This window comes from Jaculus jaculus, chromosome 14 (assembly GCF_020740685.1).
Source record: "Jaculus jaculus isolate mJacJac1 chromosome 14, mJacJac1.mat.Y.cur, whole genome shotgun sequence".
NCBI classification, from domain to species: Eukaryota; Metazoa; Chordata; class Mammalia; order Rodentia; family Dipodidae; genus Jaculus; species Jaculus jaculus.
In genome coordinates, this window is record NC_059115.1 from 7,876,936 (window position 1) to 7,896,140 (window position 19,205).

At 55.3% G+C, this 19,205-nt stretch overlaps 1 protein-coding gene across 1 annotated transcript in view; it reads left to right on the plus strand.

Annotated features, from left to right (window-relative positions):
• Positions 1-19,205, plus strand: part of Bicra (BRD4 interacting chromatin remodeling complex associated protein) — an 85,839-nt gene extending 66,634 nt beyond the window's left edge. Inside the window, exons 8-15 of the mRNA XM_045134374.1 lie at positions 10,396-11,031; positions 11,152-11,332; positions 11,513-11,610; positions 14,012-14,073; positions 15,046-15,194; positions 15,376-15,470; positions 15,671-15,773; positions 17,278-19,205. Coding sequence (XP_044990309.1) covers positions 10,396-11,031; positions 11,152-11,332; positions 11,513-11,610; positions 14,012-14,073; positions 15,046-15,194; positions 15,376-15,470; positions 15,671-15,773; positions 17,278-18,422 — 2,469 coding nt within the window. The 3' untranslated portion in view covers positions 18,423-19,205. The remainder of the gene's footprint in view (positions 1-10,395; positions 11,032-11,151; positions 11,333-11,512; positions 11,611-14,011; positions 14,074-15,045; positions 15,195-15,375; positions 15,471-15,670; positions 15,774-17,277) is intronic.

Consider the following 19,205-nt stretch of genomic DNA (forward strand, 5'->3'; position numbering starts at 1 on the left):
CTCTATATGAATGTGATTTCAGGATAAATGACTGCTGTTATTTTGCAGTACTGGGGATTGAACCCAGGGCTCTGGGCATTCTAGGCAAACTTTCTGCCACGAATCTGTAACACCAGCCAGTTTGGTTTTTTGCTCGTGTGTGTGTGTGTGTGTGTGTGTGTGTGCGCGCGCGCGCGCGCGCGTGTGTGTGATATGTATGCATTTGGTGAACGTGCTTACATGTGTGCATGCACTTGCGGGGGGCCACATACATGTGGAGGCCCGAGGACATCATGGGTGTCATCCTCAGGAATGCTGTCCACTTACTTTGTAAGACTTTAATTTATTTATGTTTATGTATATGTGAGTACATGAGGTTCTCCGAATGCAGCTTTACGCGGATGCTGGGGAATTGACTCTGGGCCAGCAGGCTTTGCAAGCAAGCATCTTTAATCACAGAGCCATTTTGGCAGCCCCTATCCACCTCTTTTTTTGTTTTTAGAGGGGGCTTCAAGGTAGGGTCTCACCAGACTGACCTGGAATTCACTGTGTAGTTTCAGGGTAACCTCAAACTCATACCAATCCTCCCAAGTGCTGGGATTAAAGCCATGCGCCACCACGCCTGCTCCAGATTTGTATTTCGGATGCCATTGCCAAGTTGGCTCTGTATAGTACCCATTGGTTTTCTTACTGGCAGTGTGTGGTACCTGCCTGTTACCCAGCAGCCTCCCCTGGATACCACATCTGGGTGGTCTGATTGACAGAAAACAGTGCCTTGCATGTAGTTTAATTTGCATTTATTTAATTGTGAATGAGGTCAAGCAACTTTTCTTAGATTAGGAGCTGTTTGTATTGTGTGTGTGTGTGTGTGTGTGTGCGCGCGCGCGCGTGCGCACAGATGCACACACCCCGTGTACACCTGTGTGGGTGCCAGAGAAGGACACCAGGTGTCCTTCCGTGTCATTGTTCCGCCTTACCCCTGAGACAGGGTCTCTCACTGCACTTGGATTTGGTGTGGTTTTTCTGGCTAGACTGGCTGACCGCTGAACCCAGGTCCCCCTGTGTCTGCCCCCTTCAGTGAGTGCCGAGGTTACTGGCATGTGTGGCTACACCTGGCATTTTATGTGGATGCTGGGAACTGAATTTGGGTCTTTTTTTTTTTTTTTTTTTTTGAGACAGGGTCTCACTCTTTCTAGTGAAGGCTGACCTAGAACTCACTCTGCAGCCCCAGGCTAGCCTCAGATTCACTGAGCTTCTCCTACACAGCTTCCCCAAAGCTGGGGAAAAAGGCACATGCCACCACACCCAGCCGAACTCCGGTCTCCGGGTTCACCCGGCAAGAGCTCCTACCCCTGAGCCGTCTCCCTCACCCGCCCTCCACTTGAATATTCTGTTCTGTGAAACATGTCTGTTTACATCCTTTGGCACTTTAAACTTTGGATTATTGGTCATTTCTTTGTAGGAACTCTTTTTATTTTATTATTTAAGAGTGACAGAAGGGAAAGAGGCAGAGAGAGAGAGAGAATGGGCATGCCAGGGCCTCCAGCTGCTGCAAACGAACTCCAGACACGTGTGCTACCTTGTGCAACTGGCTAACGTGGGTCTTGGGGACTGAAGCCTCAAACTAGGGTCCTTAGGCTTCACAGGCAAGCACTTAACTGCTAAGCCATTTCTCCAGCCCTTGTAGGAACTGTTTATGCAATTGGAAAATGAGCCTTTTATATTATGAACCATACGCACATGGCACATGGGAAGGTTGGGAGGGCTGCCCTTTGATTCCAGAGGAGTGGATCTCATTCTTATTCAGAAAGGATCAGAGAGGACTGAAGAGATGGCTCAGCAGTTAAGGTGCTTGCCTGCGAAGCCAAAGATCCCAGGTTCGATTCCCTAGGACCCATGCAAGCCACATTCACAAGGTGGTGGGAGCATCTGGAGTTCATTTGCAATGGCTAGAGGCCCTAGTGTGCCCATTCTGTCTCTCTCTCACATAAATAAAATATTTAAAAAGAAAGAAAGAAAGGATCAGAGGTGGCATCAGAGATGGTTCTGTGGGTTAAGGCGCTTTCCTGCAAAGCCTAGCAACCTGGGTTCCGTTCCCCAGTACCCACCCACGTAAAGTCAGTGGCGCGTGCATCTGCAGTTCACCTCCAGTGGCTGGAAGCCCTGGTACCCATTCTTTCTGTCTCTTTTCTCTCTTTGTCTGTCTTTCTGTGTGTGTTTGCAAATAAATAAATAATTTTTAAAAGCAAGGATCAGAGGTGGGAAGAGGAACAGATCACATCAGCAAGAGCCAGCTGGAGGGCTCCGGGCACAGTCTGGACCTTGCGTCAGGGGGAGGCATGAGGAAGAAGGGCCGCTGCTCCCCGGCAGGAGCTCGGGCGGTTTTCGTCAGGGCCGGGCCCAGGCCTTCCAGGTCCTTCATGTAGAGCTCAAAACCTCGCTGAAGTTACTTTCTCCCTTTTTTGTTTTGTTTTGTTGTTTTTTTGAGGTAGAGTCTCATTCTAGCTCAGGCTGACCTGGACTTCATTATGTAGTCTCAGAGTGGCCTTGAACTCACAGTGATCCTTCTACCTCTGACTCCTGAGTGCTGGGATTAAAGGCGTGCACCACCACGCCTGACTTTTTTTTTCTTTCTGACTCTTTTTATGAGAGAGAGAGAGAAAAAGAGAGAGAGAGAGAGAGAAGGAAAGAATAGGTGTGCCAGGGCCTCCATCCATGACAGATGAACTCCAGACACCTGTGCCACCTTGTGCACCTGGCTTATATGGGCCCTGGGGAATCGAACCTGGGTCCTTTGGATTTGCAGGCAAGAGCTTAAACCACTAAGCCATCCCTCCAGCCCTGGAGTTCTTTTCATCTCCACTTATAGGTGAGGAAACAAGTATATAGAGAGAAAGTAACTTGCCCAGCTGAGATACTTGAGGTCTGTCTTGAGGGGGAGAGGGTAGATTCCCATGTAACCCAAGCTGGCCTTGAACTTGCAATGTAGCTTGACCTTCTGACCTTTCTGCCTCTTCTCCCCTCCCAAGTATGGGATTATACATGTCCTGTGCTGGGCACCTCTCAGAGGCACAGGTTGCTCACCTCTGCAACTGACCTGGAGCCACTGGCCACTTCCTGGCTCTCTTCAGAGGGGTACTTGACGAGCAGCCTTATTAGCAGAAACAGCAGTGATGTTGTATGTGACCTTGGAGAAGGAAGGACAGTGTGTGCCAGAAGATGTACCTACACACGCATGCATGCATACCAAATCTGTCACGCTTAGGCTAGTGTGGGCTGGGCACAGAGTGGGGCATTTGGCCTCCAGGAGAACCTGGCATAACAGAAGGTTCAGTATGTTTGCTTGGTGAGCAATAAGTTTGATGAGTGGTGGAGTTAGAAGGCAACCAGCTGTCCCTTGGGGAGAAAGAAAACACTTGGCCTTAGAACCACAATTCTTTTGTTGCTGATTTTTTTTAAAACATCTTTATTTTTATTTATTATTTGAGACAGAGTGAGAGAGAGGTAGTGAGTGAGAATGGGCACACCAGGGCCTCTAGCCACTACAAACAAACTCCAGACACATGCGCCACCGTGTGCATCTGGCTTATGTGGGACCTGGAGAATTGAACCTGGGTCCTTAGTCTTCACAGGCAAATGCCTTAATCGCTAAGCCATCTCTCCAGCCCTTGCTGCTGATGTTTTTGGTGGGGAGGCGTATGTGGTGTGTGTGTGCACATGCCTGTGGAGGCCAGAGGCTGATGTCCCCTGACATCCTCAATTGCTCTGTCTATTTATTGCGTTCGAGTTTCCCACTGGAGCTGGAACTCACCAGTTGAGCTAGACTGAGCTAGCCAGAGAGCACTGAGGACCTGCCTGTCTCTGCCTCCCCAGAGCTGGGATACAGAACTCACCAGCATGACCCAAGCCATCCCTGCGCCCGACCGAGCACAGACCATGAGCACTGGGGGGTGTGGGCATGAGGAGGGGCCGCTGGCATCTCCACCGCTGCCACGTCCAGGCCCTGCAACCGTAGGACAGTTGCCTTGGTTTCCTTAGCTGTCAGGTGACGGTGATAGTATCAACCACTTGACTGAGGTGTGGCACCTTCTGCGCAGTGACCTTAGATTGGCATTGGGCACCCTGGGGGGAAAAGAGCCAGAGCTGGCCATGGTCGTGTACACCAGATCAGGAGGTGGAGGCAGGGAAATTTAAGGTCACCCTTGCCTACACTGTGAGTCCAAGGCCAACCTACATGAGGCTACATGAGATGCTGTCTCAAAAAAAAAAAGAAAAATTAAAAGGTATCCCGCCATGTCCAAGCTCAGTACTATGTTTTTCTTTTATTCTAGTCTTCTTCAGGTGACCCTAGTGACCCATTTTTACATTTTTCCACTTCTTCAGGCATAAGCCTAATGTAAAAGTGGGGTTTCCAGTCCTTCCCATGTTAACCAGGGTTACGGGTTATGTGATAGCCACTCTCTCAGGCTGCCCGGGGAAGTTCCTTGTTCCTCTGCAGCGTTGGCCTTGCGGTAGCCCTCCAGGTGGAAGGACCTCGCTTCACTTGCCCAGTTGATGTCAGTGGACAGGGGGTTATGGCCAGACCTGGCCCTGCACATGAACCTATAAGACTGATCCATTCACTTGCTGTCTCCCAAACAGCTACCTTTCCCTACTTTGGAAACACTTATTTTTTCTGTGGTTTGTTTTTGGTGCTCTCAAAACAACCCCAGAGCCTTCAGCCTGCTAACCCAGCCCTCTACCATCGAGCTAAATCCCCAGCCCCCCACTGTGGGTTCTAGACAAGTGCTCTACCTCTGAGCCACCCCCCCCCAGCCCCTCACTGTGGATCTAGACAAGTGCTCTACCTCTGAGCCACGCCCCCAGCCCCTCACTGTGGATCTAGACAAGTGCTCTACCTCTGAGCCACGCCCCCAGCCCCTCACTGTGGATCTAGACAAGTGCTCTACCTCTGAGCCACGCCCCCAGCCCCTCACTGTGGGTTCTAGACAAGTGCTCTACCTCTGAGCCACGCCCCCAGCCCCTCACTGTGGATCTAGACAAGTGCTGTACCTCTGAGCCACGCCCCCAGCCCCTCACTGTGGATCTAGACAAGTGCTCTACCTCTGAACCACGCCCCCAGGAAGCTAGCCACACACCCAGCTCTGAAAATACACATTCATGATTTGAAGAGCTGCTGCTGACTGACTTACTCCTTTGGTGCTGTGGTGAATATAAATAAATAAAAATTTCTTTCTATTTGAGAGAGACAGAGAGAATTGTCACATCAGAGCCTCAGCCACTGTAATCAAACTCCAGACACTCACACCACCTAGTGGGCATGTGCAACCTGCATTTGCCTCGCCTTTGTGTGTCTGACTTATGTGGGATCTGGAGAGTCAAACATGGGTCCATTTCTCTGAGACAGAAACAGCACAGAGAGAGTATGGGTGTGCCAGGACCTCTTGCCACTACAAGCAAACTCTAGACACATGCACCACGTTGTGTGTGCATCTGGCTTTTTGTGGGCCCTGGGGAACTGAACCTGGCCATCCAGGCTAGGCAAGCACCTCTAACCACCGAGTCAACTCCTCAGCCCTGAATTGTCTGTTCTAGACCCTGCAGGATTTAGGCATTTGGCATTTCCTGGCAGGCTGGCTTGAGCTGTGGTGCTGTAGAGGTCGTCTTTGCCAGCAAGCATGTTAACCCTGAGTCGTCTACTCAGCCCCTCCACATAGGACTCTCACATGCATTTCATTGACTGCAACTGAGGTTGGCATCCTTTGAAGTACTGAAGCACTTTGTTTCGTTTTCTGTGGCCCTCTCTGGACATCTTTGTCCCTTTTCACCAGTTGGTAGTGGTCACTATCTATAGACTCTTTACAGTTGCAGGGCGTGGTGGTACACACCTTTAATCCCAGCACTAAGGAGGCTGAGGTAGGCTGATCCCATGAGTTCCAGGCCAGTCTGGGCTAATGTGAGACCCTACCTCAAAAAAAACAAAAGTGATGGGGGCTGGAGAGATGGCTTAGCGGTTAAGCACTTGCCTAAGAAGCCTAAGGATACCAGTTCCAGGCTCAATTCCCCAGGACCCACATTAGCCAGATGCACAAGGGGCGCACGCGTCTAGAGTTCGTTTGCAGTGGCTGGAGGCCCTCATGTGCCCATTCTCTCTCTCTCTGTCACTCTCAAATAAATAAATTAAATTAAACAAAAAAAAAATTTTTAAAGTGCTGGGCATGGTGGCACACACCTTTAATCCCACAATTTGGGAGGCAGAGGTAAGAGGATCTCCGTGAGTTCAAGGCCACCCTGAGACTACATACTGAATTCCAGGTCAGCTTGGGCTAGAGTGAGAGCCTACCTGGGGGGCGGGGTAGATGTGAACAAGTTCCTTCCCCACACTGTACTTGCTGCTTTTCTTTTTTTCATGTTATTTATTATTTGCAAACAGAGAGAGAGAGAAGGAGAGGGAGGGAGAAAGGAAGGAGAGAGGTGGAGATTGAGAATGAATGAGTGGGTGGGCGGGCATACCATGGTCTCTAGCCTCAGCAAACCAATGGGTCACTTTGTACATCTGGCCTTATGTGGGTACTGGGGAACTGAACTCAGGTCATTAGGCTTTGCAGACTAGTGCCTTAAGCATCTCTCCAGCCCTGTACTTGTTTCTTTATCAAAACAAAAAATGATGTCAGGCGGGTGTAGTGGCACACACCTTTAATCCCAGCACTCGGGAGGCAGAGGTAGGAGGATCGCCGTGAGTTCGAGGCCACCCTGAGACTCCATAGTGAATTCCAGGTCAGCCTGGGTTAGGGTGAGACCCTACCTTGACAAAACCAAAAAAAAAAAGAAGGCTTGTCAGGACTGGAAAACCTACTTCCCAGCTCACTCATGGCTGCTGGCAGGAGGCCTCCATCTGCCTGTGTGAGCCTTCCCAGGGTCACACCATAGCAGTCCACTGTTGCCTTCCCCTGCAGTGAATGAATGTTCCTGTAGCAAGAGAACTAAGGCTCCACATGGTTGTCACAACCTCCAACGGTCTTACTTGCAGTGCCCAAAGGCCCTGGTGTGCCCATTCTCTATCTGCCCTCCCTCTCTCAAATAAGTAAATAAAAACATATATAGCGTAGTCTCATGCCAGATGTGGCCGTATGCACCTTTAATCCTTAGGAGGCTGAGATAAGAGGATCGCTGTGAGTCCAAGGCCAGCCTGGGCTGAATTTCAGGCCATCCTAGGCTAGAGTGAGACCCTGCCTTGGGGGTGGTGTAAATGTGTGTGTGTGTACATACTTTTTTTTAAGCTTGTCTCAGAAGCGACTTATGATCATTCCTGTATTACACTGGACATGCAAACCTTCCTGATAGAATGCGGGTGGGAAGGTGGGCTGGCTAAGAGCTGTCTTGGAGTCTGGCCTGGAATCTGGAGTCTGATGTACTATCAGATTTTTGTTACCATTGTGGGGTGTGTGTGTGTGTGTGTGTGTGTGTTTTCCAGGTAGTGTCTCACTTATCACCCAGGCTGACTCTGTACTCTCAAGCTAGGATAGAACTCACAGTGATCCTTACATCTGCCTCTCAAGTGCTGGGATTAAAGGCATGAGCAACCACATCTCTTGAGACCAAGTAGCAGACAGACATTGCACCCCTGGACACTTGATATTTTATTGTCGTTTTGCAGTCCTGGGGGACAAGAGGATTCCCTCCTGCAACCGTCATCCTAGTGAGACGTGGTAGCTTATACTGTAATGATAGCACTGGGATGGCTGAGGCAGGAGCTTGAGGCCAGCGTGAGTTATATGGGGAGACCCTGTCTCATCAAACCAACATTTGGGGGCTGGAGGGATGGCTTAGCAGTGAAGGCCAAAGGACCAGGGTTCGATTTCCTGGAACCCATGTTAGCCAGATGCACAAGGGGGCCCATGCGTCTGGAGTTCATTTGCAATGGCTGGAGGCCCTGGAGTACCCATTCTCTCTCTCTCTCTCCCTCTTTCTCTGTCAAATAAGTAAATAAATACAATATCTTTTAAACCCACAATTTTATGGGATAGTAGCACATACCTGTGACCCCAGCACTTAGGAAGTGTAGGCAGGAGGATCTGGAGTTCAAACTCATCCTCAGCTACGTAGTGAATTCAAGACCAGCCTGGGCTACATGAGGCCCAATCTGGAAGGAAGAGAGGGAGAGAGGAAAAGGAAGAAAATTAAAATAAAAAAAACTTCTTGAAAAAACATTGCACTGTTATGGTGTAAGTTTAGCACGTACTCAGGACCATTTTCTCCTCCATTGTTCATAATCTCCTTTAACCAATAGCTCTGCCCAGATGAAAACCAGCAAACCCTGCATCCCTCTGTTTTGTTTAGCTCTGCAGTGCCTCCTGGTGGCCACTTGCTCAGGCCCTGCAGAGGTTTTTAGAGCCTTGCAACAGCTATGTAGTACTCTCCTCCCACTGAGTTGTCCCTCCAATTTGCTTATATCTCCTCATCAAGGGCCTGATTTTCCCTTCTTTTCTTTCTTTCTTTTTTTTTTTTGGTATGTTTCAAGGTAGGGTTTCACTCACTCTGGCCCAGGCTGACCTGGAATTCACTATGCAGTCTCAGGGTGGCCTCAAACTCATGGCGATTCTCCTACCTCTGACTCCCAAGTGCTGGGATTAAAGGTGTGCGCCACCACACCAGGCTTTCCCCTTCCTTTCCTTGATCTTTGTTTTTCCTTTCTTGGTGCAGTATTGGGGATGGAAATCAGGGACTCATGCATGTTTGCCAAGCACTATACGACAGAGCCCCACCCCAGCCCCTCACTGTGGATCCTAGACAAGGGCTCTACCTCTGAGCCACGCCCCCAGCCCCTCAGTGTGGACTCTAGACAAGGGCTCTACCTCTGAGCCACGCCCCCAGCCCCTCACTGTGGACTCTAGACAAGTGCTCTACCTCTGAGCCACGCCCCCAGACCCTCACTGTGGATTCAAAACTACAAAGTTCAAGGTCATGGTCCTCTGAAGTCCCCAGAGTAAGCTGCCTGCTAGAGGGCTGTTCTTCAACCATCCCATCTTTGTGGACAACCCAGAGTTACTCCTCAGACTTTTTATTTTTCTGAGGCAGGCCTCACTCTAGCTAAGGCCGACCTGGAATTCACTACGTAGTCTCAGGGTGGCTGCAAACTCACGCCGATCAATCCTCTTTCTTCTTCCTCCCGAGTGCTGGGATTAAAGGCTTGTACCACCATGCTCGGCGCTCCTCAGACCTTTGCCTTGAATGGAAGTGCCCCAGGATGATGTCTTGGCTGATGGTTGATTGGATTTATGTGGGGGTGTGTTTTGCTTTGTAATTGCCAGAAATTATTCAGGGCTAAGCTTGGGTGGGATGTCACAGGGTCCCTGACTTCAGGCCACATGCACAGGAGAGTGGTCATGTGTTAGGAGCCTCAGGCAGCAATGGAGCAGTGTAGTGTGGGAGAGTGGACTGGGAGATGCTCCATCCCTAAGTCCTGGGTCCTGAGATGTGCTCAGAGGTCAGTGGGAGGTGACGAGCCGGTGGAGTTGAGCAAGGTCAGAGCAGAGGGAAGGGGCCTCCGGCCAAGACCCCCTCCACAGTTGTCGCTTCTACCCTCTGGCTTCTTCTCATATGTCAGGGTTGCCATCAGGGCCATGAGACAGCGCAAGAGCGAGGGCAGGTGGCCAGCTCTGTATGCTGAGTCGGTGTCGAGATCGCCACGCAGTGCTGCCCATCCAGTGGCACTCACTGCTTTCACAGTACCCGCCGGGCTCACGTCTTTTGGGGTGAGGTCCCGTAGCCTAGGCCTGCTTAGAAGGGAGGTCCCTGTGCATGGGCTCACTGGCCCAGGTTTCACCAGGGTCTGGCATGAGTCCATGCACCCAAGTAGGTGTCCCACCATGGCCACACAGGCACGTGGAGACGGGCCCTGGACATGTAGACAGGGCCCGGGACTCAAGTGCGCCATGGCTGTGACCCTGGCCCGGCCAGACCTTCTGTCGCCATCCTTGTTCTTGTGCCCTGCACTCCCGGCCAGCAGCCCTGAGTCCTGCAACGCCTGCGCTTTGAGCTGGCTGGACTTCGGGCAGGGCTGCCGCTGGGTGCCCGCTGCCTCCCTGCCTCTCTACCCCTCCCGCCGCCCCGTGGCAGCTTGTGGTGCCCCTGCGTCTTTGCCGCTGCTTCCTCCGCTGCTGCCAACCCTGCGTCCTGAAGGACTCGCCTTCATCTGGAGGGTGGGGGGCACCAGGGACGTTCTGGGTCAGAGGTGGGGGCGGGCAGGTGAGGAAGGAGAGGATGGGAGGGTGGCCATGGCGGGCTCCTGCCTCACACTGAGGCAGGCAGGGAAGGGGGCTTCAGGGGCGGGGTGGCTGAGGCCAGTGTCTTGGGAAGGTGGGAGCCAAGACTGGCTTGACCCCCTCTCTCCCCCTTCCTCCCTCTCCTGCCCAGATCCCAGCAGCTGCTCCGCTGAAGGCCCCTGGCCCTGCCTCTTCCCCGTCGCTACCTCACCAGCCCCCGCTGGGAGAAAGCCCTCACCTGCCCTCCCCTCACCCTGCCCGGCCCCCATCCCGCCCCCCGTCCCGCCCCCACTCCCGGCCCCCGTCCCAGCCTCAGACCCTGTCCCGTCCACCCTCCGAGCCAGCCTTGCACCCCTGCCCTCCACCCCAAGGCCCCCCCACTCTGCCTGGCATCTTTGTCATTCAGAACCAACTGGGTGCCCCTCCACCTGCCAGCACCCCTGCCCCCGTGGCCCCAGGCCCAACCCAGCCCCCCATGCGCCCCCCGTCCCAGCCCCCCGAGGGCCCTCTGCCTCCTGCCCCCCACCTCCCTCCAGCCTCCGCCTCTCCCACCGCGGCCTCCGCCTCTGAGCCGTCCACCAGGTTGCCAGTCCCCACGCCACCAGACTTCCAACTCCAGTTCCCACCGGGCCAGGGGTCCCATAAGTCCCCTACACCCCCACCCACCCTCCATCTAGTCCCCGAGCCCGCAGTACCCCCACCACCGCCACCACGGACCTTCCAGATGGTAACCACCCCCTACCCAGCGCTGCCCCAACAGAAGGCGCTTCTGGAAAGATTCCACCAGGTAACAGGAGGCAGGAACCACCTACCTCCCCGTGCCCTGCGCTGCCTTGCCCGCTAAGTGCTTGTGCCCACCTGCGTGTGCCTCTGGCCATCCCCACTGCTATCTCATGTCTCTTCTCAGGTGCCATCCGGGATCATTCTCCAGAGCAAAGCCGGGGGCACTGCCACAGCCCCGCAGACCTCCACCAGCCTGGGGCCCCTTACCAGTCCCGCTGCCTCTGTGCTGGTGAGCGGGCAGGCTCCACCCGGGACCCCCACAGCCTCCAGCCATGCCCCAGCCTCGGCTCCCGTGGCCAGCACAGGTAGGGTGGAGGAGTCTGCCAGAAGGGATGGGGGTGAGAGCCAGGGAGCAGGTGCTGGGCCGAGAGGAGCCAAGTTGACAGCCCACGTCCCAGGACTTGGTGGGACAGCGCGGGGTGAGGATAGGGGCTGACGCTGGAGGAAAGGCTCAGTGACCCTGTGGGCCTTTGTCCTCATCCCAGGCCTCCCCCCTCTACTTCCTGCCGAGAGCAAAGCCTTCGCCAGCAACCTTCCAAGCCTGAGTGTAGCCAAGGCCGCGGGAAAACCCCCAGGGATTCAGGTAAGGGACTTCGGAGCAAGGGAGGTCAACATGGGGCCTGCTGAGCAAGCTGCCAGGGGTGGGGCGAACCGAGACCTCGGGGCGGCGGCTGGGATGGTGAGAGGGGCCAGGTCGGGGCAGGAAGAGCAGCTAGAGACAGCTGAACGGAGACACCAAGACAACTGCGTGACAACGCAAGAGACCATCCCAGGGTGGCGGCAGGTGACACTTCAGTGGGTAGACAGGGTTGAGGCTACAAAATGGACACTTGAGGGTTGATAGGAGGAGACTAAAGACAAGTCAAGACGAGTTCTGGGGCCTAGAGAGAGAGGTGGCTTAGAGGTTCAGGTGCTTGCCTGCAAAGCCAAAGGACCCAGGTTCAGTTCTCCAAGACCTACATAAGCCAGATGCACATGGTGGTACATACTCCTGGAGTTCCTTTGCAGGGGCTGAAGACCCCGGTTCTTCCTTTCTCACTCTCTTTATCACTGTTTCTCTCTCTCTCCTCCTTTCTTTCAAATAAATAAAAAACATATTAAAACAATAAAAATTAGAAAAAGATGAGTCCCGAGGCAGGGATTGAGGGGGCAGGGCTTAAGGTCAACTGGCAGCCTTCACAAGTAGGAAAAGCTAGAGGATGCTGTGTATAAAGAAGACATGGCAGAATGGGGCAGGGGCGTGGCTCAGAGGTAGCACTTGTCTAGATCCACAGTGAGGGGCTGGGGGCGTGGCTCAGAGGTAGAGCACTTGTCTAGATCCACAGTGAGGGGCTGGGGGCGTGGCTCAGAGGTAGAGCACTTGTCTAGGATCTACAGTGAGGGGCTGGGGGCGTGGCTCAGAGGTAGAGCACTTGTCTAGATCCACAGTGAGGGGCTGGGGGCGTGGCTCAGAGGTAGAGCACTTGTCTAGGATCCACAGTGAGGGGCTGGGGGCGTGGCTCAGAGGCAGAGCACTTGTCTAGATCCACAGTGAGGGGCTGGGGGTGTGGCTCAGAGGTAGAGCACTTGTCTAGGATCTACAGTGAGGGGCTGGGGCGGGGCTCAGAGGTAGAGCACTTGTCTAGATCCACAGTGAGGGGCTGGAGGTGTGGCTCAGAGGTAGAGCACTTGTCTAGGATCCACAGTGAGGGACTGGGGGCGTGGCTCAGAGGCAGAGCACTTGTCTAGATCCACAGTGAGGGGCTGGGGGCGTGGCTCAGAGGCAGAGCACTTGTCTAGAACCCACAGTGAGGGGCTGGGGGCGTGGCTCAGAGGTAGAGCACTTGTCTAGGATCCACAGTGAGGGGCTGGGGGCGTGGCTCAGAGGTAGAGCACTTGTCTAGATCCACAGTGAGGGGCTGGGGGCGTGGCTCAGAGGTAGAGCACTTGTCTAGATCCACAGTGAGGTGCTGGGGGCGTGGTTCAGAGGTAGAGCACTTGTCTAGATCCACAGTCAGGGGCTGGGGGCGTGGATCAGTTGATAGAGCCCTTGCCTTGCATGTGCAAAGTCATGAGCTTGATTCTTCTTGTTGTTTTTTTCTTACTGTTTATTGACAACTGCCATAAATATAGACAATATACCATGGTCATAATCCCCTCTGACTATTGTCCCTTCCTTTTCCTCCTCCTCCACTTAATTCCTTCTTTCTAACTATTTGGAAGCCATCTTTTTTGGTTTTTCGAAGTAGGATTTCACTCTAGCCCAGGCTGACCTGAAATTCATTATGTAGTTTTCAGGGTGGCCTCAAAGTCAGTGATCTTCCTACCTCTGCCTCCCGAGTGCTGGGATTAAAGGCGTGCACCACAACGCCTGGCCTGGGTGCCATCATTGTTTTTTTCCTTGTAATATGCAGATCTCAAGTAGGTAGTGTCACCCACTGTGAGTTCTGAGTTTGATTCCTTAGCTTGAAAAGGAAAGGTCAGATGGCCCAAGACCTTTGAATAGACAGAATGAAGAGTGGCTTCACCAGAGATAAGAGGACAGGCCGGAGGAGAGGAGGGTTAACCAAGCTGAAATTTGGGGCACACTGAGAGGAGCCAAGACCAGAAGGCCGTCAGGCAGGGGGTCCAGCCCTAGGCAAGGACGGAGGGGACCCTTGCCACCCTGTTCTCTCACAACCTGAGCCATTTCTCATTCACAGATTTCTTTGTTTTGTCTTTTGAAACGCAAGATTTGTAGCCGAGACAGGCCTAGAATTCACTGAGGAGTAGTCAGGCTGCCTTGAACTCCTGCGTTTCCTATCTCCACCGCCCCAGTGCGAGGATCTAGACACGTGCTCTCCCTCCCAGCTTTCCCCAGCAGGCTGCTTTTGATTGATTCTGCAACTGGAACGAGCTCCTGGACCCCACCTGTGTCTTTGGTTGGAGGGAGGTCATGAGGCAGGAGGAGGCAAGGGAAGGCCTCCCCCTTTCAATCCTGTCACTAACTTCTCCTTTCTCTCCAGTATGACAGCAAATTGAGCAACCTGAAAAAAACACCCCTGCTCCAGCCTAGCAAGGAAGCCTGGTGAGCGACAGGCCCTGAGTGCGGCCGCCCCGCCCCACCTGCCCGGGGACCGCCTTGTGCGCTGTCCAACTCCTCCTCTCCCCAGTGTGCTCCTTAGCTGTGGCTGGAGATTCCCCCTAAGGCAACAGACTGGGGGCCATGGGGGCTATGCGGGATACCACCGGGCTGCTGGCTGCCGACCAGAGCTCGCTTGGGATGTGGCTCAGTGGTGGGGTGCCTGTCTGACATGCACAAGCCCCTATATCGCCTGCCCAGCATTGGGGGAGAGGAGGTGCACACCATATAGTCTGCCTGGACCAAAGCTTTTCCTCAGCCAGTCACAGTAGGGCAGGGACAGCACATGCTTCCCTGGATACAGGGTGGGGCGAATGGAAGTCAGGAGTGACAAGGGGGTTTATAAACTGATTATACATCTGAGGGTCTATACGGTTGGATGGACCATTTTTGAGGGGCCAAAGTAAACATGGCTGACAACTGAGTCGGGGCTAACTGGCTGTTTGAGTGTTTGCACAGGAAGCCATGTTTGCTAAGTACTCCCTCAGGTAGCCCGAGAGCAACAGTAAACAAGTCAGAGGCCTGCATGGTACCTGGAGGCTGCGGGTCTCACCAGGGAGACAGGCTTGTCCAGTGGGCGATAATGAGCTACACCCCCCAGAGAAGGGGTTCTCGCCTCGGTCCTCCCTCCCACGCCCTGCTCTGAGCCAGAGGCGGTGGGGACATCCTGCCCCCTGGCGGCCGGAGACAGGACAGCAGAGCGGCAGGGACAAGCCCTCGGCTTCGCCTCCTCACCCTCACTCTCAGCTCTCCTCCTCTGGGTGCTCTCAGCAGGAGTGACCAGACCGCACTTTCCTCTCTGTCACCTGCTAACTTTGGTCCGTGCTAGGGAAACAGACCACATGAGCGCGTGTACCCGCTGTTGGCATGTGCTCCCTGGCCCTCACTCTGGCGCTGTGTCTTGTCTCTCCACTCCAGTTTCCTGGAGCATTTGCACAAGCATCAGGGCTCCGTCCTGCACCCCGACTACAAGACGGCCTTCCCCTCCTTCGAGGATGCCCTCCATCGCCTTCTACCCTACCATGTCTACCAGGGCGCCCTCCCCTCCCCCAATGACTACCACAAAGGTGAGGCCTCCCCACAGCTCTCCCCACGGGGGCCCGAGAGCCCCCAGTTCAGCCAGCAGTTCCCCCCCACCACCACCACCGTGGGTAGCCGGGATGCAGAACGCGGAGCGGGAGGAGAGTGCGGGTCCTGTGCCTCCGCTCTGTCCGCATCTCCCGCCTTGCTTGGCATTTCTTCCTCCAGTGGATGAGGAGTTTGAGACGGTCTCCACGCAGCTGCTGAAACGCACCCAGGCCATGCTGAATAAATACCGGCTCTTGCTCCTGGAAGAGTCCCGGGTAAAATCCTTGGCCTTCCCCCACCCCCTACAGCCTCTCCCCTGCTGTGGCCTGCCCTCCCCCGCAGTTGCAAGGGAGGCTGGGAAGGAGGCAGGTGGTCCCATCCTCAGGAAGAATCCAATCACATCCTTGCAAGTTGGTCGTGTTCTCCCCACACTTGCTTCTTACCAGTCTCTTCTTCTCGTTTCTCCTTCCCCCAGAGGGTGAGCCCCTCGGCAGAGATGGTTATGATCGACCGAATGTTCATTCAGGAGGAAAAGACCACCCTTGCCTTGGATAAACAGCTGGCCAAGGAAAAGCCAGGTGAGGAATGAGAGAGGACTTGGATTTCCAGCAGGGATTGGGCTGTGCGACCTTACTTCCCGCCACTAGAGGGCGGATGATTTCCTCCCTGTCTGTTTCTTACCTGGTCCTGGGATGGAGACTTTTCTGCCATACCCCAGGAGTTCTGGAAGCTGGAAGGCAAGCAAGACTTGGGTTGCAAATTTCAGTGCCCACACTGCTGGTTCTGGACTTGTGCCATAAAGAGAGTAAGCCCTCCTTAATTTTGCACCATACAAGTGGCTTACAATTGCAGATATGTGCCCCCATTATCAAGTAGTGGAACTAGCATAAATTTGTTGTGGAGTTTTCTGCCTTTCAGATGGTAATATGATGTCTAGATGTGTCTCTGGGCCGGACCCTGTGACCAGACAAACATTTTGTAGGTCAGATAAGCATTCAGACTACATGGGATAAGTCAAGGCCATAAATAACAGCTCAGAAGGGATTCCTTGCTTAGCAGGGGCAATGTAAAAAAACAAAAAACAAAAAAAAAAAACCAGCCGGGCGTGGTGGCGCACACCTTTAATCCCAGCACTCGGGAGGCAGAGTAGGAGGATCACCAAGAGTTCGAGACCACCCTGAGACTCCATAGTGAACTCCAGGTCAGCCCAGGCTAGAGTGAGACCCTACCTCGGAAAAAAATTAACAACAACGCCTTCAGGTCCCTCACTGGTGCATTGTAGACAGGTGTTCTGCCACCAAGCCACATTCCAGACCTTTTATATATTTTATTTATTTACTTAAGAGACAAAGAGAGTTTGGGGCACACCAGGGCCTCCTGCCAGTGCAAACAAACTCCAGACACATGGACCACTTTGTGCATGTGCCTTTGCATGGGAATTGGGAAACTGAATTGGTAGTCAGGCTTTGCAAACCACGGAGCCATGTATCAAGACATTTATTTACTTCTTATTTTTGGGGCAGGGTCTCACTCAGTTGCGTAGGCAAGCCTTGAGCTCAAGATTTTCCAGCATCAGCTTCCCAAGAGCGTCACTACGCTCTACTAAAAACAGTACTTTTTAAAAAACTTGAAGCAGTGTGTGGAGGGGGGGGAGAGAGAGAGAGAGAATGAACGGCACACCAGGGCCTCCAGCCGGTGCAAACGAACTCCAGATGCATGGGCCACTTTGTGCATCTGGCTTTACGTGGGTGCTGAGGAATGGAACCCGGGTCGTTCGGTTTTACAGACAAGCGCCTTAACCGCTGAACCATCTCTCCTGCCCTAGAAACAGTGCTTTAAAAAGTTTGAAACAAATGTTCTTCAGGTTCATTTAACCCTACGGAGCCTCAGGTGGTCCCGGCCACAAAGTGCATGCAGGCTTTCGCTTCAGGAGGGCTTTGGGGGTCGCGGGCAGAGGGCTGGGCAGTGGCATCTCAGAGGATCTGCTGAGCAGAGGCGCTGCTGGGCCCGGGGCTCGGGGCGCAGGCGTGTCGGCCTTCCTCGCAGTCTAACCCCGTGCCGTGTCTCTGTCCCACGCTGCAGACGAGTATGTGTCTTCCTCGCGGCCCCTCGGCCTCCCGGTCCCGGCCTCTTCCTCCGAGAGTCACCGGCTCCCGGGCCACAGCCAGCCGACCTCGTCCTCCGCGGCCGCGGCCTCCGCCCCGCCGCCTCCGCACCTCCCCACCAAGCTTGTGATCCGACACGGCGGGGCGGGCGGCTCCCCGTCGGTGACGTGGGCGCGGGCCTCGGCGTCGCTGTCCTCGACGCCCGCCTCCTCCGCGCCCTCCTCGTGCTGCTCCTCGGCGGCCTCGTCCCTGGACGCCGACGAGGACGGCCCCATGCCCTCGCGCAACCGGCCGCCCATCAAGACCTACGAGGCCCGGAGCCGCATCGGCCTGAAGCTCAAGATCAAGCAGGAGGCCGGGCTCAGCAAGGTGGTGCACAACACGGCGCTCGACCCGGTGCACCAGCCCGCGCCGCCGCCCGCCGCGCTCAAGGGCGCCGAGCCCCCGCCGCGGCCCCCGCCGCCGCCGCCGCCGCCGCCGCCCGCCCCGCAGGCGCAGATGAACGGCACGGTGGAGCACGCGCCCGCGCCGCGCAAGCCCGCGGGGCCCGCCGCGCCCTGCCCGCGCCTGCCGCTGCGCAAGACCTACCGCGAGAACGTGGGCGCGCCCGGGGCCCCCGAGGGCGCCGCGGGGAGGGCGCGGGGCGGCGCGGGGGGCAGCCCGTCCGCGCTGCCCGCCAAGGTGGACGAGGCCACGAGCGGGCTCATCCGCGAGCTGGCGGCCGTGGAGGACGAGCTGTACCAGCGGATGCTGAAGGGCGCGCCGCCGCCGCCCGGGGAGGCGCCCACGGTGGCCGCCGCCGCCGCCGCCGGCCCGGGACAGGGCCCCGCCGAGGCCGGCTGGGAGGCGCCGCCGCTGCCCCCGGCCAAGCGGCGCAAGTCCGAGTCCCCGGACGTGGACCAGGCCAGCTTCTCGAGCGACAGCCCGCAGGACGACGCGCTCACCGAGCACCTGCAGAGCGCCATCGACAGCATCCTGAACCTGCAGCAGCCGCCGGGCCGGACTCCCGCCGCCGCCTTCCCGCCCGGCGGCCCCGCGTCCCCCGCGCCGCTGCACCGGCCCGACGCCTTCCCGCCCTCCAGTCACAACGGGGGGCTGGGCGCCAGGACGTTGAACAGATAACACTGGGCCGCTCCGGGGCGCCCCACCGCCGCCTCCCGCGTGGGAGGGGGACCCGAAGCCGGGAGCCCTGAGGCCGTTCCTGCCTAAGTTATTGGAGTCACAAAGGCGACCTCCCCACCGCCGAGCGTCGGGGTGGCGGGGCGCGGGTTAGGGAAAGAGGGCTATCATGTACAATGTCCACCCCCCCCCCATCCACTGCCTCGGTGAAGGACAGGCCATCCTGGGGTGTCGGTTCCGGTTCAGGTCCCACTTCCTGCCGCAGTCCGCCCCTCCTAGCTGGGGACACGTGTGAGTGTTTGGCCGGGGCTGGGGCACCTGGTTGTCGCACTGATCACATCTGGGTACCAGTCTTGTCTTGTCTGTGTGGCTTTACGGATCTCGGTCCAGGGCGCTCCGAGCTAGGATTGCGGGGGAGGGGGCTTCGGACCGCGCAGCCGCTCCCCATGGGCTGCAGAACGGCCGGGGCGGCCGTCAGTGTCCTCACGAACACCCTCATCCTGTCTGTGTGTGCGAGTGAGAGGTCCCCATCGCCCCCGTGCCTCCACCTTAAAATCCAGAGAGCAACAAAGCACTGGGGGCCTCCTCCAGCCCCGCCGTCTTCCCTCTGTTCTTCCTCCATCCAGCCCACCGCGCCACGTTTTGAAATCTCCCGAGACAAAACTAGTACTGTAAGATAAATTTTTTTGTACTGTATTTATTGTGTATAACGATTTTTTTAAAAAGAATTCTGTACATTTAGAAAACTCTTGTAAATTAAAAACCGATCCTTTTTTTAAAACTGTA